This window comes from Rhea pennata, chromosome 5 (assembly GCF_028389875.1).
Source record: "Rhea pennata isolate bPtePen1 chromosome 5, bPtePen1.pri, whole genome shotgun sequence".
Taxonomy (NCBI): Eukaryota; Metazoa; Chordata; class Aves; order Rheiformes; family Rheidae; genus Rhea; species Rhea pennata.
The window spans coordinates 52,540,227-52,558,945 of record NC_084667.1 but is presented as its reverse complement, the minus strand read 5'-3'; the positions used below and the strand labels follow the sequence as shown (position 1 = coordinate 52,558,945).

Below are 18,719 nucleotides of genomic sequence, written 5' to 3'. Positions count from 1 at the left end.
AGCCATATCTCTATTTACATTAGGCTTCCTGTCTTTCCCATCCAACATATGGTTTCATTTTGAAAGAGCAGACTTACAATAAACTGTATCATACATTGGCTACATGCTGTAATTTATAGTAGTACATCTGTTTGAGGAAGATTTCCCATATTCAGTGAATGTTTCAGGGCTTTTAAAAATAATAGTTTTATTTATACATTTCCACCTTGTGTGATGTATATAGGAAGAGAAATGAGAATGCTTACCCATCCCTCCAAGAATTTTAGGTTTTCATTTATTTTACAAGTCCAGGCTGACATCTGGAGAGAGAACAGAGGTATCAAGCTCAGGATCCTTTGTACTCAGAGGCAAACAGGATCTTAATTCTACCTCAGTCCTCCTGTGTTTGTTGCTCTTGTAATCTCGTATATTAGATGTTCTGAATAGCATAATTTACATATTTGCAATTGAAGTGTGGTGGGATCAACAGATCCCACAATAGGAGCTGGAAGGTTTCTGAAAATCTACTGGCCCAGATGCCAGAGGAAGACTTGGGCCTGCCCATTCGAAGCATTTGCCTGGAGGTCAGCTGAGGTGCAGGAGTGACACAAGCCATTTAAGCTTCTGAGGTTCCTAGTGATTTTTTTCCCCTTTCTTCCTTTCCTGACTCAGCAAAGCTAGACATCACAGGCACACATATGATTAACAGGTGAAGAAACCAGATTACACTTAAAAGTCTGCGGGAAGAAATGCCTAGCTCCTTCATTAGGAACTGCTCAATATGCAGACCTGATCCTGGAGCCCCCGTTCAAGTGCCAGCTCGAAGTAACACTTCAATTCCAAGCCTGATACTACTGAAAAGATATGATCCAGGAAACATCCTAATTATTAACAAAATAAAACTTACATGCAATCAGGCTTTGTCAATCCTGCGTCTTGAAGCAACTTGAGTAGCAAATTCTTCACTCAAGGAAGTAAGCTGGCCTGGGATACATACTCTTGAAAGACAGATGCGTCTGTTATCATGACCAATAGTGAAGATCAGCATTGAATACTGACTTTGAAACCTGCAGAGAATAATCCAAACAACCCACTGAGATGAAGAGGACAAGTCCGCCCTCCTAGAGTTATTGTTTTGAGCTGGCTGTGGACTGAAAAAGCTGACATACGTGGTTAATCTCTCTATTATTTGCTTTGCAATCGTAAGAATGCTGATTTTTTTCCCCCTTTCTCTAGTAAATTTCACAGTAGTTTATAGATTCTGTAGCAAATTCTACAGCATCAAAATTGCGATATATTTGAATGGATGAGTAAAAGTTACATGTTTGGTTGGGGAACAGACCGGTGCATGTTAAGTGCATCACTGCTTTTCACTTTGTAGTGCACAACAAAAACTAACTTCAAAGAACTAGCAATTTAGAGAATCATGTAAAAAGGTCACATCAATGAACAGGTCTTTGTGAACTGGTAAACTTATAACCCGTAACTTCAAGTAAACTTAAACTTATAACCTTCTTTTTTCCTCTTACTCTCGGATCTTTCATTTAATGACTCCTCTGTCCAGTGACAGCTGGATTATGGTTCTTCATTTCATGTACACCCAAACTTCTCTCTTAACGTTTAGCCAGAGGATCAGACATTCAGTGAATGAGGTTCAGTCTTGTGACAGTCATTTGTTGCAGCAATACTGTCTTTAGTAGGCCAATTGAGCTTTCTCATTTTTTTTCTTTCCTGTTTATCTGCAACCTGTATAACCTGTACAACCTGTATCTGATGCAAATTTGTTGCTTGTACAAGTGAGGGACAATCATTCTACTAGGCCAGCTTCACCAAATTCTTTTTAGCAGGTATGTAGCCCCACTAGGGCTAATGCTCATATTCATATGCTTGAAATACATTCTACATATCTCATAAAACTCAGGCATGGTGCCCTTTAGAACTAAGATCACAGGTCTGTAAGACTCTACTATAAGAAATGGAAAACAAAAATTTTGGCCATTGAAATACAGCACAAATCAGTAACAAGAACTTCTCATCCTCCAAATAAGATATAAGGCACAGATTAAGGAATACCTAAACATTTCCAGAATAACCAAGTGCAGAGAAGGAACAGTGATATTTGCCTTCTTTAAATATGTCATTTTGCTGGGTATTCACCAAAATCATTCGCTTAAAATTTGGATCATGTTTCCTGAAAGTTCTGCAAATCCATAATGGTGTTTTTGCACCTTTGCTTTTTTTCATAGTCTTGGATTTCAGTATCAATTGTTCCCATGGTTATGTTCAACACTGTTCTCTAAACACAGCCTGATTTTGCCTGAAGGATGTTTTGACACAACTTAGTTAACAGCTTAGTTAAGAAACAGGTTTGGGTCCTTTTGTTTTTGTCTTCTAACACAGTTAAGTTAATGGGCTGTGGCTGTAGCATATTATACACAGTATTTCACAGACAATCACATTTGTCTCTAGTCCCTTGTATTCCCCAACTGTTTTTGCTATCTGCAAGCACTAGGCAGGGGGCATCTTTTCTCTGCATGTATATGATGATCACGTCCAGCAGGCCTGACTCCCTTCTGAAACTCTTCCTGTCAAATACAAATTTAACATTATAAAAATAATTACCTTTATTACTCACACTCTTGATCAAGACAGATACTGTCAGCAACATTTATGTTAAACGCTGAAGAGGAACTAATTAAAATCCTGCTTGTCCTTAGGATGCTACACAGGGCTACAAAGATGATCAGAGGGCTGGAGCCTATGAGGAACGGCTGTGAGAGCTGGGCCTCTTTAGCCTGGGGAAGAGAAGACTGAGGGGGATCTTATCAATGTGTGCAAGTACCTGAAGGGAGGGTGTCAAGGGATCAGGGACAAACTCTTTTCAGTTGTCCCGTGTGACAGGACAAGAGGCAATGGGCAGAAACTGAAGCACAGGAAGTTCTGCCTGACCGTGAGGGGGAATTTCTTCACTGTGAGAGTGACGGAGCACTGGCACAGGTTGCCCAGAGAGGTGGTGGAGTCTCCTTCTCTGGAGATACTCCAGGCCCGCCTGGATGCAACCCTGTCTAACATGTTCTAGGTGACCCTGCTGAGCAGGGAGGTTGGACTAGATGATCTCCAGAGGTCCCTTCCAGCCTTACTGATTCTGTGATTCTATGACGCGTTCTTTGCTGTTAGGTGTTGGTAACAGCATACTGGCTTTCACTTTGGTGGCCAAACTAAACAAATGAAAAATGGTTTTGATTTGGATAGAACTGAAAACGTTTTATATTCAAGACAAAACAAAGGCATTTATTTTGATTTCTGCTTATGCATCCCCTGGAAAATCTAATTTTTAAATGAAAATATAATTTAAAAGTTTTGACCAGAGATTCCACCAACACCACACATTGACCCTTCTATACTATTTTCAGGTTCTGAACACACTTTATCATTGGATTTGATCTGAATTTGCCAACAGTTTAGCCATTCTTAAAGAAATGCTTTTCAGCAAATCTAGAATTTGCTAAAATTAGGGCTCCCTCCTCTGCTGTGAATATGGATCAACAAGTTTCCTGTAGCTTTTAAGGAATACCGGGTTCCAGGAGGGGAGAAGCGGTTCAGCACTCCCCGCAGCTCCGCTTACTGCCATCCGGCGCGGGGGGCTAGTTTTGAAGGAGCCTGGCGCCCCCCGCACCGCAGGGCCGCCGCGGCTGCCCGACGCGCGCTCCCGGCTCCGCACGCCGCCGCCCGACGCGCGCTCCCGGCTCCGCACGCCGCCGCCGCCCGACGCGCGCTCCCGGCTCCGCACGCCGCCGCCGCCCGACGCGCGCCCTCCGGCCCGCGCTCCCGGATCCACACGCCGCCGCCGCATGACAAGATGGCGCCCGCCGCTCGTAGGCGGCCGTGGTGTGCGGTCTTGCCCCGGCGCTTTCGCCGGAGCGGACTAATCTTGAGCTCTTCTGCCACGCTGTGGCTGCTGCGCAGAACAGCCAGAAAACCGCATAGCAGGCGGCGGCTAAACAGGGAGATTTGAGGGGGGGTTATTTTTTCGTTAGTCCGTTAGAAGCGTGAGAAGCCGGCGCTTCGCTCGGCCCCGCTGCGCCCCCGCGCCCATGGTGGCGCATCAGCGGCTCCAGAGCGCTCTCCTCTTGCCCAGGCTCTTCCGAAACTCCTCCTGTGTCCCCTCCCTTTGAAGGGGGGGAGGGAAGCAGGAGCCGGTTTCATTAATTCTAACCCGGTTATCATCTGGTAAACGGATCGTTTGAAAACCGGTTAACAGCCGCAACGCAGTCTGCTCTGCCGTGTGCAGCGGGCAGCTGCCGCGGGAGCGTTCCTGTGTTGGTGCTTCTCTGAGCTGACGGGACAGGTATCTCCACTGAAAAGCACGGCACAGTGGGACTGTTCAGCCTGATCGCAGACTAAGGGGGTTATCTGACCCCTAGGATCCAAGCAGGTGTTCGAACAGTTTGCCACATCAGTTTGCCCATTAGCTTCTTGAACAGGGTAATACACTGAACAGTACAGATGCTGCTTCAGGCACTGCCAAAGCTGAAATCAGAGACAAATGCTATCAGAGAGCTGCAGACTGAGGAAAGCAGTGCTAGTAGATAAATAAGTACTATATCCCCTCATTTAAAGGGGAATAGATCTCAGATGAGCTGGGCCATGTCAGCAGGGCACCCTGCCTTCAGTCAGGTGAGGGAAGCTGCTCTCTTTGTGGCGGGGGGGTCGGAGAAGCTGCTGGCACTGAGCCTCTTTCGGGTCGTAATTCACAGAGCTGGATTTACGGTGTCCGCAGGGCCATTGGAAAGGAGCGCAGGGAAGTAAGGAGCCACCTGATGCATTTGCAGGGGAGCTGGAAACACATGGGTTTTGCCACAATGCTGACCCACCTCAGAATGGACAGAGATGGGGAAGTATCTCTCTTTATCAGCCCAGCTCAACTCCTAAAGCAGATATATAAAGGAGAAACCACAGTAGATTACATTAGATTTTTCCCTAGTGATCAGAAAGGTTTTGAACCCAGAGTTGTGTGTCGGTCCCACTCCTGGTAACACTTGGCAGAACTCCTGATCTTCCTTGAAAAGGACTGCTGCATTTAAGGTTACAAAATGTACAGTCAGATGGAGTTACTTTTCTTTTGCACTGTTCAAGAAAAGTTTGGTGTGAAAATATGGCTTTGTTATGCCATTTCTTTTGCTGAAAAAAATCAAATTTCCTTATTACTCAAAAAGGAAAAATGGTGGCCCTGTGCAGCCTCTAACACAATTCAACTGTGCACATGCTTGTGCTTGTGCACATGCAAAACAGCTGTTTTGGGGGTTGGCTGTTTGACCACTCCATCTTTCCAGGATACAGAATGACGAAAGAAACTCTTCATCAGTTTCATCCTTACAGTCAACGTGCATAACCTGTAGCACTCTGTCTCCAGGTGTTACTCCCCGAGCTTTAATATTTATATATATTTCTGCAAGGTCTGATTCATTGTCTATTGAAGCCAATGGTAAATTCTCCTTTGACTGATCCACTGGTCACAGATGAGTGCTGGCAGGGAGTCAGCCTCTGTTCTGCCAACTTTCAGCCAAAGACACAAAAAAAGGCAACACCTCTCCCAGTGAACTTACAGTCTAAATATAAGATAAAAGGTAATAGTAGTCTGCCATTGCTCTCTGTTCCTGGCAAACAATTTGAGTGTTCGTGAATTTTAGAGACTTCACTGTAAAAAATTCTGCAAGTTTACCATAACTGTTTCAGTATAGTTTGTCTGAGACGTCCTGAAAGTTTTCTTTCTTCCATCTGATGATTGACATTCCTGAGTTAGTTGAGAGAGGCATATTAGCACTAGAATTAACTTCTGAAAAAGTTTCTTTTTTGAATCAATGCACACGGCCAAGCGCTTTCTGTATTGCCTCTGCTAATTCTGGAGCTAGGTGTGTTTGAATAGAAATGTGTCTCCTTAACCTTTGTTTTCTCAGTTGGCTGATTCTACAGTGATCCTATGTTCTATGTTTGCAAAATGAGACTTGCTGCTACGGCTTTACTGCAGGGTCAAGTATGATGAAAAAAGTATGTTGAGAGAGAGCCAAAGCCTTGTTTAAACACAGATATCTTAAATATTACAGATGTCTTCCATGTTCAGTAAATAGGATAGGGGGCTGGATAGGATTGGTGATGAGCGAACCTTTCACTGTTAGATCTCCAGTCCCAAACAAGTACTGAACACAGATACTAATTATGTATTTGTTTCTGACTCTTTGAAATAGATCACCATGAACAAATGCTCAGTTCTTAAAAACCTACAACATCAGGAGAACTCAATTGTTTTATCACATATACCAGCCAGTAAAAAACATTATTTTTTTTGTCAGCAGCAGATCCTTTATATTAGGATTGGGAGGGAAGCATGTATTGCTCTTTCTTGTGCTGCACCTCTTCTGCTGCTAAAGAGTTCAGGCCTCAGGAATGTAAAAAGTACACATAGCAGTAGCAAGAAATTTAGAAAATAAAAAGAAAAGTCAACCAAAGCTAGTTAATGGAAACATAGGGAGAACAGAGACAGAGACACCATTGACCTTTAGATATTTTGTGATGGGAAGGGAGTGTGCTGTTTACAGTAAGTATTTGGAAAGCTCTCACAATTTCTTTGAGACTAAGAAAAATGAGCTTGGCAGCATGGACTGCACTATGACATTTTTATCCTTCCCAGTGATTGCTCTTTTTTCATGATTGACTCTCCGATGAGAACTGAACTTAGTAAAATATTATTATAACTAGTGATTTCTTTCGTATGGATTAAAATCTTCTTCAGAATGAGCCTTCATTTCTGATTTTTTTTTCTCTTCAAAGATGCTTTTCTGTTACTTTAAACGGTAACTGCAGTTACTAAGTACAACCTTCCACTGCTTGTTTTAATCATTTTATTTCACTGCCTTGTCATTGCTTTTGCCCCTACAATGCTTGGCAGCTATTGCTTTCCTACACTGATAACTTGCTGCTGCCCTTTTGGTAAGATATTTTTAAGATCTTATTTTTAAGAGACTGATCCAAGGGCTTCTGTAATACGTAGAATTCTTTATACTGATTACAATGTACTTTGGATCAGTATTGGATATCAGAGTGGGCATATTGAGATGAAGACTCTCTTCCTGGCTATGTCAGAGACATTTTACATGACTTAGGGACAACACTCTTCACCAGCAAGTCTTATTTTCACAATCTACTGTGTGATTGTGCCAGTCTCTGTCTCAGGCCCATTGGAAATCAGCTTGCTGGCATTTATAAAATATTTTAATATCTTTGGAAGTGCAAAAAAAATTTATAATTCTATGAGCTGAGTATTGTAATATCTAGATGTTTTGTTCTAATGTTTATATCATGTGGTAAGTTAGACTGTAAAAGAGTTGTTGGTGCTATCTGTTGCCACTTTCACAATCCTACTGATTTAAGGGATTATTCGGATATGTTTGTATGAATCTATGTGTATATATTAATATGCGTAAGGCATATATGTAGGCTATGTCGGGCAGTAATGGCACTGAAAAAGAGTGGTACTGTTTTTATTTTTTCAGTTATGTTGTACTTCCACCTGTTGAACTTCCTCATTTTTCAGTTTGTTCCGGTAGGCATTTACCTTGAATTATCAACCATTCCCTTTTATTATTACCCATTGTTTGAAGTTCTCTCCTCTGAGATTTGAAGATTAGGCTTTGCTGTGGTTTTGCCTTTGGCCACCAAGTAAAATTGCCTACAATCATGTCTACATTATATTGCTGCACAGCCGTTTATGGCACAACAGCTTGTATCTGCACTCATTTCCATGTGTGTGAATTCCGTAAGAGTGGAGAAAAGGAGAAGCATTCAGAGCTGTATGATCAGCTGATAAACCCATGACCTGGACTGATGCTGTGACCTTTACTCACTGTCTATAGGATAAATGCAGAAACTTGTGAGAGAAATGACATCTTTGAAAAAACAGACATTAGCTAATCTCTTTAGATTTTGCTCTTAGCCGTGTCTGCTCTGGTCTGGGGTATAAGGAACCTGGGGCAGGCAGGCCAGGGGAACTCATGCAGCTCGTGCCAATGGTCAGCCAAGCCCGCGCAGTTGTGTGAGGGCTGATTCGAATGCTCCTGATCGCTGCTTGCATTTGCAGTCACTGACTGTGTGAACATAGTAACTGCAAGTGCAGTAACTGCTGTGCTTGCAGGGTGAAGTAAAACATGCTAATCCACATGAAACCAAAGTTTTCCTCTTATGTTTGTAGTTCTGGCTGTCAATCTTCTTAAACTGTGAAAGCTAAAAAAACAAACAGCTACCGCTGATCTGTACAGGCTAAGAAGTGAAACGGAGGTGAGCCTGAGCTCTCCAGCAAGCGAAGCCGTTGAGACAGGAAAGCTGTCCAGAGGTTAAAGGCAGCAAAGATCACAGCCCCCAGTTTCACTGTCAGGGGTTTCTGTGGCACCTCCTTTCCTGGCGCTCAGGGAAGGCATAGGCAGGTGCCCGTGGAGGAGACAGTTGGAAACACCAACGACCAACGGTCACCTCCAGAAGCCTCCGGGGCACCCAAGCTGAGAAGCCACAGCTGCTCACTGCCAGCAGAGCAGCGCCCAGCGAAACACAAGTGGAGAGATCTGTGCAGGTAGCGTGGGAAAAAGGGAATAATCTCTCTTTTGCTACGTGCATTACAACTGCACATGAAGGAAGTGCAGAATACAGAAGAAAAATAAGAATAAAGCTGGAGAAGTGAAACACAGAAGAAAAAGAGGTATGTAAAGGAGGAATCATCAAAGGAAAGAGTGCATCAGACTTTACGTATGGCCAGTGCCTTCTCACCTAGACCTCAGAGTAAAAGCTTTCCCAATGCTTCCTGAGGTGGATGTGGAGCATCTGATGCACAGAGAATGAATTAATGTGTCCATAGCTTCTCAGAGTCAGTCAAACACAGACTGAATCCTGGCTCCTCTGCTCTATCAGTTACCGCTTCCTCCCTTCTCCTCATCTCACTGTTATATGTGGCACTGCAAGGCAGGGCCAGATAAAGAACATAACCTGCCTTTAAGTGTAGAAGCTGACTAACCTGCTCACAGTCAGCAAGATGTCTAAGGTAAAAATCTCAAGTAGAATCCACAAGTCCTCCATTTCAGTAAAAGGTATTGTGAAATACACTTGCTTCTTGCAGAGCTGGAGGAAACTCTTTCATAATAGATTGTTAGACTGTAAATTCTGGGAGATTTATTTTATTTTAACAGATGAGATCATCGATTTTGTGTATCACAGCTGCAACAATTTTTAAGATGTTTCCTCTGTCTTCGGGACACTCACATTTTGTGAAAGGCAAGTGGACCTTATTACTGAGTGGTCAGTTCTGGTACCTTGTTGATTAGTCACACAAGTAGTAGTTACAGAATCACTCTGGAGACATAATAGTTAAATTTAACCTTCCCCTTGAAGCATTTAATTTTAAAAACATTTTGGAGCACTGCAGGTAAAACATGACTTACAAACTACTTTGTTATAAAATGATAGGCAACATACGATTTTTATATATGTTTATATATATTATGTATGTTTTTTCTTCAATGTTTTCTTTGGGGAAGCAGATGGAACAGACACTAGACAGATTACAAATATAACCTGCTAATGTAGGTTGTTTGAAACGTATTTTGAAAATGATATAGTGAGGCTTTTTTGACGTTTCAAGTTCTGAATTTGAGCTTTGGCTTGTTCAGTATCATCAGGGGACTTGTTTGGAGTTCCACACTACGAGGATCTGTATTAACATCATCTTACTCAAACTAAGCAGGTAGATTTTCTGAGGAGATAAAAAGTAGAACCTAATCTGAATGCCTGTTACGAACAGAACCGTATCCAATTTAACACACATCAGTCAGTCATTTGGGTGGATGGATGATGGGATGAGTGGACTGAAGGATAAAAGGAGCTATAAAATGCATTCTAGCACGAATGAGAGAGACAGCAGGAAGTTAGCATTCATATCAAGGAACTAGATCTTCAGAAATTTCTTTAATAAGCACAGGAAAATTTCCTGATGCACAAGGGTGATTTTCTTTCTTAAGGTGCTATTTAATCTAGGTTAATGTATTACATGTTCCTTTCACAAAATTGGTATTTGTCTTACAGATATTTTTGCAAAAGGTATTTCAGTAACTAAAATATATTTGTTACCTCTCCCAATAAAAGGTAATATAAGCTTCTCATGCTTAACTAACAAAATGGAGGATGAGAAAGCAAGGTCTAAAGCAATCAAACTGTACCTAGATTCACAAAATCTGGTAAGTTCTTAGTTATGGGTTTGCATGTATTAGTTGCAATTTCTTCACTTCATGTAGACAGAAACACATACTGTGGTTTATTACCTGTATCTGTATTGAGAAGATTTTTCTAGAGATGGAATAATGGATTAATCTAGCATGTAAGTGATAATAATTTGGATTTCCTTTATATACTCATTCTTTATTGAGGTAATATTATAAATTAAGATTCATTCAGTCTGTCGAGAGCAGTTATCTAAAAAACAGTTTGTGTTCTATAAAACACACAGTGTTTGAGCAGAGAGATGCAATTCATTGAATTGAACAGAATCACTGAGTTAAATGTTAACATTGTTAACAAGTGACCTTAAAATTTGCATTCAGTAATCCATTTCATAAATGGTATTTCTTTGAAAAATGTATCTGTGAACCTGTGGAAATGTGTGCTTGGTGTTGATAGTCAAAAGTCTTTGGGCACATTTTAAACATACTCTCAGCTTGTCACTCAAAAGACTGCATTCCAGTTTCTTTTCTGTATCGGGAGCAAGCTCAGAAGCTATCGTAGTCTTGCAGCCAGATTTTGATTCTGAAACTTACACCTTCACTTTGTAAATGCATATTGGGGACCTTCAGTTAATTACAACCTATCACTTCAAATTTGATTGTTTTCTGACACAACTGGATGATCCTAAATATTCTCCACACGTAAGTTTCTCTTCGTGCATAAAATACGTTGCTTTGAGTCTAACATTAATATATGCAAGATATGCTGCATGCAAAGTTCTTTTCATTAAAATAAAAAAGGCCATAATTTTGCACAAAAGTCGAGGTTTGAATTAATTAGTTGTAGATATCTCTATCAACTGACCTCATTGGGCTGTTAGTATTTGCAAGCACTGCAAGTGTCAAGAGCAGTATTTATTAAACCAGATGCTCTCACTCTCCAAAGTTGGCAGGGATGCAATTTACATTATAATAATAACTCAGAACTCTCTATGATCCTGAACCTACTGCAAGATACCTGCTTTCAAGGACAAATAGTGTGGGCAAGCCAATTCAATGAATTTTTTGTCTATAGTAGTCTGTTAAGTGTTTGACTAGTTTAGTAATTACAGAAGGGATAGCAGATTTCTTAAGTTAAAACCTGTGTTTTTCCTTCCATTTCAAAGAAAATCAGCTGTTACTTATATAATGTAGAGGAGAAGAGTAGTTTGGAAACAAGAAAGAAGTTTCTACTGATGTATAACTCAGCAGGACTTGCTCCCATCATTGAGATCTTCAATAGCACCTATTCTCAGATCTTCTACTTCAAAATGAAATTGGTAACATTTTATTTTTCCCAGTGTATGTTTGATTAGCATGAACTATAAAGTAGTGTCAATGACAGTGCTAACGCAATTGTTACGTTAATTCTCTGTGTTGTCGCAGAACCTGTGAGACCAACAATCATGATTAGGAGTGGGTAGATACCCTACCTGTTCTTTATGCCTTTTCCTGAATAGCTGCTAGGCAGCTGGGTTAGCTTTGCAATTCTTCAGAATTAGAGACTAATATAAGAGAAACATGTTCAAATAAAGTGAAATCCACTTTGATTCATCCATTCCTGACACAGTATTATGAAGTTTAGGGCTCAATGATGCTGAATGAAAGGTAAGGTAAGTGGTGGTAGGTGGTGGCTGTTAAAAGAGAGATATCTGTTAAAATTGCAGAATTTGAAAAATTAGGGAGTGGCAAGCTGGAAGCTAGTACTTCCAGGTGGAAGTACTGAATCTCCTTTGCCTGGAAAAAGAGGAATGGTATAAGCACTGGAGGTTTCATAATCTTCTGCATGTATCATTTTAACTGAATGGAGGAGTTAAACACAGAACAAATATGGGATTTCAGTTTGTGTTGTTCAAGTAGCTCTCCAGACTTTCTTTAAGCTTCAAGCAGATCTCAAAGCAATCATCAGTTGAGAGTAAAATACCTGTGTTTCAAGAAACTTCTTCAATGTCATCACAAATTTGCATGAGAATCTGAAATTTAGTCTTATCTCTGATATATCTTCAAGAGACATCTGGTGCTATAATTGAGGCCTGTCTACACCTGGATGCTTTGCTGCTTTATTGACACTGGTATGATTGCAGTAGTACAAACACCCTCCGATAATGAAGTTTATTCTTTGAAGGTGCATTGTACTGCTATAGCTGTTCTCATACAGAGAGAAATTATTCTGACATGGGTCACCTTTTGGGTAGCACAATTGTATCCACATATGTGTTGAACTGGTCTAATTGTTTTTCCAACTGATATATTAGCTAAACCTACAAGTTAGGCCAAAATTTCTGTGTATGTTCAAGGGCTGGTGAATGTAGTATAATGTCAGATCTATCAGCTCAAGCTGTTTAAAAAAGAGAGAAGAAAAAAGAAAAAAAATTATCCAAGTACTCAAGAGAATATATCCAAAGGAAGGTATTTCTCTAGTCAACCAAACAAAGGCTTGATATGCAGTCAGGATTTAATGGGACAGAAACAAAAGCATAAAGGATTCCAAGAATGCTGTGAATCAGCTGAGTCTTGGCATATCCTTATTGGCTTCAGCCAGAGGTAATTTGCTCTAAGGATTTTTTTCATCTAGAAGCTCTTACCCTCAGGTTTGTATCCTGTGATGGTGCAGTGTGTCATGGACAATTAGGCACATAATCTTTGAAAGGGGGTGTTTCTAAATATGGTCTTTGCAAGAAAGTTTTTATAATCTCTTTTAAATACTGGTTTTTATTTCTAAAGCAAACTGAAGATAATGCAAGTACTTGGAACATTGATATCCCCAGAGCAAACATTACATATAGTACTGGTAAGAATTTTAAAATCATACTTCATATCAGTACAGTTTTCTTTCTATTCAGTTGAGCTTTTTCTGAATCTTTAATGTTGTCCTATAACTATTTAACTTTCCTGTGTGTTCTACTGTGTTAAATGCTGTTTCATTTTTGCTGCTACTCAAATATTTCAGATTTTTATCCCCTTACAGTGATATCATATCCATTCTACAGATGGTTGGTTTTGCTGAACTTAAAATATAGTATTATCACTGTATTTCCTTTGGTTTTTTTTTTTCATTATTTTTTCCAAGACTTTACTGGTAGAAATGCAGTTATTTATCGATGGATGAAGGCATTTGTTGTTTACTGTAGCAGAAGTGACTGGAATTCAATCTTAAAGTTTTTTCTTAATAACAGCTATCCGTCTGAGAGTTCATATCCGTAGTCATAGCAGCATATTTTGTTTCAAACTCCTGGGCTTTGTTCAATAAGACCCTATTTCTTTCAGCATCGTTGCTGTTCATGTTTGCCCCTTACAGTATATCTAGTTTTCATGTTATTTTTTGTGCACGTTGGCTTTAACTTTCCTAGATTCAACCCTTGTTAAAGAAGACCTTTAGGTGATTTCTCAGTGTTCCTCTATGCCTACGATCTCTCCTAACTTACTGTCTGGTCACTTTAACAATTTGCTGAGTCCTGCTTCCCTACTATTATTGCAGATGTTAAAGAAACCTGCATGGCACTGATCACTGATACTGCATCCTCATGATCTAAGCAGTTGTCGGCACACTCCAGCGAACTGGTTTTCTGTGTTTCTATTGCTGTGCTAATGGTAGTACACTGCCACTTGGGTTAGGAGGAGTGGGACTACAGATGCGGGCAAGTTTCTAAAAAATCTTTGTCACTATGCAGTTGTGAAAATGTGCAGTTTATCTGGAGATTCAATACTAGTCTGCTGCCTGGAATAATCCTCAATAGTGTAACAGGAGTCATTTTGGATAAAACTGGGCATTTGTATCTCAAGAACGCTGGTGTCTGTCACATTCCTTACTTGGTGCTCTTCTGTCTAACTTTCACTTGATGTGGCCAAGACATTTCCAGTAAATGTGGAGAGTAAGGGAACACTACCTTCACGTGTAAGATATTAAAGTATATGCCTTCTCATATTTGTCATATTCAGCTAATTTGTTATTTGAAATGTTTAGCTATGCATTTTTTTTTAGCCAGGTGCTGGTGTACTTGCTCAGTAATCAGAGGTTACTAAAAAAAAGATTCAGTGAAGAAAGTCCTTTCTGTGAGTATCACTCTTCTGTGGTATTTTATAAAACCAAAAGATTTCATTAATATTCATTTTATGTTCAAGCAGACATTGCTCCAATAGAGGAATGGTTTGTAAAATTCAGAATGCATCATGGATTAAATATGTTTACCACTGAAGGAACGTTACTGGATATTCTCAGAGGTGAGAATAAGAGAAGCTCCATTTATGCTGTATGTTGAAACAGAGACTGAATTCAGAATACTATCTAAAACATCCTTTCCTTTGAAACCTAGTCCCAGCCACAGGAGACCTGAAGTTGGGTTTCAGATCCTGCAGCTCTTAAGCTTAATTCTGCAGTCTTGAGAGTGTTCTTTTTAATACAATTATGTTCTTTTTTAATACGGGGTGTTCTTTTTAATACAATTATGTAAAACATAATTTAATAAATAAATCAATAAAAACTCTCAAATTTTACACGGATGATTTTTTCACAGTATATATACTAAATACTTTAGCACAAATGTTTAATAGGTCTTAATTCTTCATGTTAAAATCATGGTCTTATTTTTCAATGGTATTTTCTTTCTTAATATGTGTCTGTTCATGAATGTATTCTTCCTTTTGTACTAGAGGTAAACCTATCTAATCAATTCATTTTCTTACATGTTTACTATATTTAACCTCCTTTCTATTATATTTATTGTCTTAGTCCCCAAATCTGTAATGCCTGAAGACCATTTCAAATGCATACAGTTTATTTATGCTTTATCTGTGTTAAGCAGCTAGACTTTTCTCTTCCACAGAACCAATTCTTCAATGGGAACTTGGTGAAAAAATATCCCCTGAACACCTTGATGCTGTGATACCTCACGTAATAAATATCAGATTGGCAGTTTCTCCTTGTGCTAATGATGTGGCAGTTATTGCTCTCATCTGTAATGCTACAGCTCAAGGTAGGTATAGATCTCTGGGCATTCATAAATGCACAGTGACTTTAACAGCTGAAAAGCAGTGAACGTGTGAAAGAACCTATTTTCTGAATTAGTTATAATTTCTCAAATTACCTTCTGCGGTCAGCTGTATTCTTCTTCTAAAAAGAATTTAGCCAATGAAACAGTCTGGTATAATGCTTTAAATAAAATTCAGGCACAGCTAGAAATTAAATAGAAGTATATTCTCTCTATTTTTATATATTTTATTGATATATTCTCACCCTGCCTATTGCATTTTATTCATTTTTTTTAAAAAAAGGCAGAGCATAAAGAAAAAAATATCTAAAAAAGTTAGATGAAATGATCTGTACCAGGAAGGGATGTTTAGAAATCTAGAATGTTTAATTTAGAAATAAAGGAGAAAATTTGGATATTTCTATAAAACAACAAAATTGCACAGGAATGCCTTTTGAACATATGCTTCCAGAATGAGGGCTCTCAGTGAAGAGCTTTTTCTTTTGTTTTAAGGCAGGTTATAAATATTTAGACATCAGTATCTCATTGTGTGTTGGGACAAAGTGTGATCCGGTTTTCAAAAGGCCTATCTTGCTTTTTATGCAGACAACAGACCTGATCTCTGTTGTTGTTCTTATATCCTCAGGTGGGATTCATCTCTCTGGATTTGGTTATGTACAATATGGGCATTTTTTCTGGCTTTGTTGCCTAAACTTCTTTTATAGTCAAGAGAGAGAAATAAGCATCACTATCATGCAAAGTTCATCTCAGCTAACTGTAGATGAATGGCAGATAATTCGCATGCTGACATTGCTCCTCTCATAAAGTAAAATCTAGATAATTCTTTCAGGTGAAAATACTTACATGGTAGGTATTTAGGGTCAGATGAGATAAATTCCACCCCATTGCACATCCAGATGAAATGTGGACGTGTCTCCTACATTCCTGCAAAGCCTGAAATGATTTTAAAAAAAATTCTCCTAACCTACTCACATACTTCTCCTTAGATCTTCTTGCAGCTTCCCTTCTCATTTAGACAACACCTGTCCTGCAGGTGTCCTTCCACTGTCCTGTACATGATATTTTACTTCATGTCCTGCAGGCAATGTCTAAATCCTGCATTTTTTTTTCTGCTACTATCACAAGGTTCGGCTTTTCCTACCCTGTTACAGCATCGGAAGTCTCATCACTTGCCCTCTCTTGGTTTTTAAATCTTCTGTATTAAGCAAGACCAGAGGAATCTTACATTTTTCACGTGCATTCAGAGTGCTGCTGCAAAGGTCTCTCTCTCTCTCTCTCTCTCTCTCTCTCTCTCTCTCTCTCTCTTTTTTTAACATTTATTTACATCTCTCTGTTAACTTGTATACTGTTATTCCAAACATAAGCTGTTCTTCTTTAGTATAAAAGCTCTCACAATAGCTTCTTCTTACTCATTAAGTGTTTATGATATACCTATGATGCCCGTGTTTCCTCTAGGGTTGTTGAATTTTCTGCTGTACACTTTTTTATTACTCCAATGCTACCGCTCACTCTTGGGAGAATTTGCAGACACTTTCAGAGTTGTCTTATTATTGTTCTTCAAATTTGTCCTCAAAGCAGTCTGCTGCACCAAGAGCTCTAAAATTCAGAGTGTATTTAGACTGCTGCTATGAGAAACCGTTGCCTCTCATGCTGAATAATATTTCATTGTTTCCTATCTGCAGGTGTTCATTGTGTCTCTTGCTTAGATTGCAAAACAGGGGCCACTTTACATTTTGTCATGTGTTTATACAGCACAAATCAAAAGGGGACACCTCAGTCTTTTATTAGAATCCTATATACTGTGGTAGTACAAATAATCCATTACACCATTACTGAAATTTTGAGAGTTACTAATAACACTTAGCATATTTCGTAGCGCTTTCCAAAAGTGCCTAAGTGCTATTTTCCTCATTTTCCAGATAGGCAGCCGAGACACTGAGTAATGATATACCTGGCTCCGGTTAGTCAGTGTGTTGATGGATTTTATTCCAGTATCTAACAAGTTGTCCCTGCCTCAGACTTTGTGTTTATCATTATCCAGGTCAAGGAAAAGGTCGCACTGTAATACACAAGTATTGTACAATTGACTATATTATAAAGGCTTTAAAATGTCCTGTGAAAGTAGATGTGATGAGCTATTACTGGAGATAGTTTATGCTAGATAGTCAGTTGACAAGTAGAATGCTTGAATGAACCACAAGTCAAAATGTCGTAAGGGTGATCTCTTAATCATACCTGTACTGTAACGCAGGCTATGGAGTTTTCCAGCATTACTTCTAGAGAAAAGTAATAGTCACATTATCTCTGTGTCTCTCCATACTAGCTTTTCCAGGCATTGGTGAGTTCAGCCATGCCATGCAGACCAGTGGTGCCTAGAAGACATTATGTTTGTACGAGTTTTAGAGAATAAATGACTGGGTAAATAAAGAGAGCCTATTCACGTGCCAGTGAGAGAAAAGTAGCAACCTGTGCTCATCCTTTGATAGACGCCACACAGGAGACCCACAACATAAGTTTTTCATCTCATAGAACTACTTGTTTGCTGTAACGTGGTGTATTCTTCAGATGCAAATCTTTTACATGTCTTGTTAAAATGAACAATTTCAATATTTAGCAAACTAGTCTTACATACCCTTCTATGTTCTGCTGAAACAGACTTTACAATGATACACAGGCTCTAGGGTCTGCAGGGTCAACAAAAGTGACTACTCCCATCTAATGGCAAATGAAAGAACAGCATGAAAATAAAAGTAAATGTAATGTCTGCTTTTTTACAGCAAGAACTGTAGACATGTAGGAAGGTATGTTCCCAGATCCAGAGAGTTCAAAATAAGACCAAAATAGGCCAACAAAGGGAAAAGTAACATGAAAATAAAACCTCTAAATCATTTAAAAAAAAAAAAAAAAACATGCTATCTGACATTGTAACAATACAATTTTAAATAAGTATTGACCAGATTTTTCATCCAGTTTTTATTCAAGCTGCCTTTGAGCAGAGCTTTGACCACACAGCAGTTTTAGGATTTGGCTGGTTCTATTCAAATGGTAGTAAGTGCTTATGTGAAAAGTTTAGTAGGAACTAGAGCTGATGGAACAGATCTCAGCCTGAACAAAATGTGCTCAGAAGAGAGTACATATACCTATATGGCACAGTATAATCAGATATGGAAACTATTCAGTCTTCACAGTGATAGGAAATGAGAGGCTCCATGAGATGAAAAAATCAAATGTTCTTCCAAATTTACCTTTTAATCTTCCTTTTAGTAGTTTCCGTGTTACCTTTTGGCTACAAAAAGTAGAAATCACATGACAAATATCATTTAATATTGCTAAACCAGACCCAGATGTTTATCAGAACAGTCATATGTTCTGTTAAAATTTACACTACATTTTTCAGAATTATTTTACAATTTTGTATAAACTAACTGCAACGAGACATTGTTTTATGAAACATCAG

The 18,719-nt window shown here is 39.2% G+C and overlaps 1 protein-coding gene across 1 annotated transcript in view; it reads left to right on the top strand.

The window, feature by feature from the left end:
* The first annotated feature begins 10,193 nt into the window (after positions 1 to 10,193).
* The window catches only part of CATSPERB (cation channel sperm associated auxiliary subunit beta), a 44,767-nt gene continuing 36,241 nt past the window's right edge, over positions 10,194 to 18,719 (top strand). The window contains exons 1-5 of the mRNA XM_062577692.1: positions 10,194 to 10,253; positions 11,402 to 11,554; positions 12,999 to 13,065; positions 14,400 to 14,495; positions 15,098 to 15,247. Of these exons, the coding sequence (XP_062433676.1) occupies positions 10,194 to 10,253; positions 11,402 to 11,554; positions 12,999 to 13,065; positions 14,400 to 14,495; positions 15,098 to 15,247 (526 nt within the window). The remainder of the gene's footprint in view (positions 10,254 to 11,401; positions 11,555 to 12,998; positions 13,066 to 14,399; positions 14,496 to 15,097; positions 15,248 to 18,719) is intronic.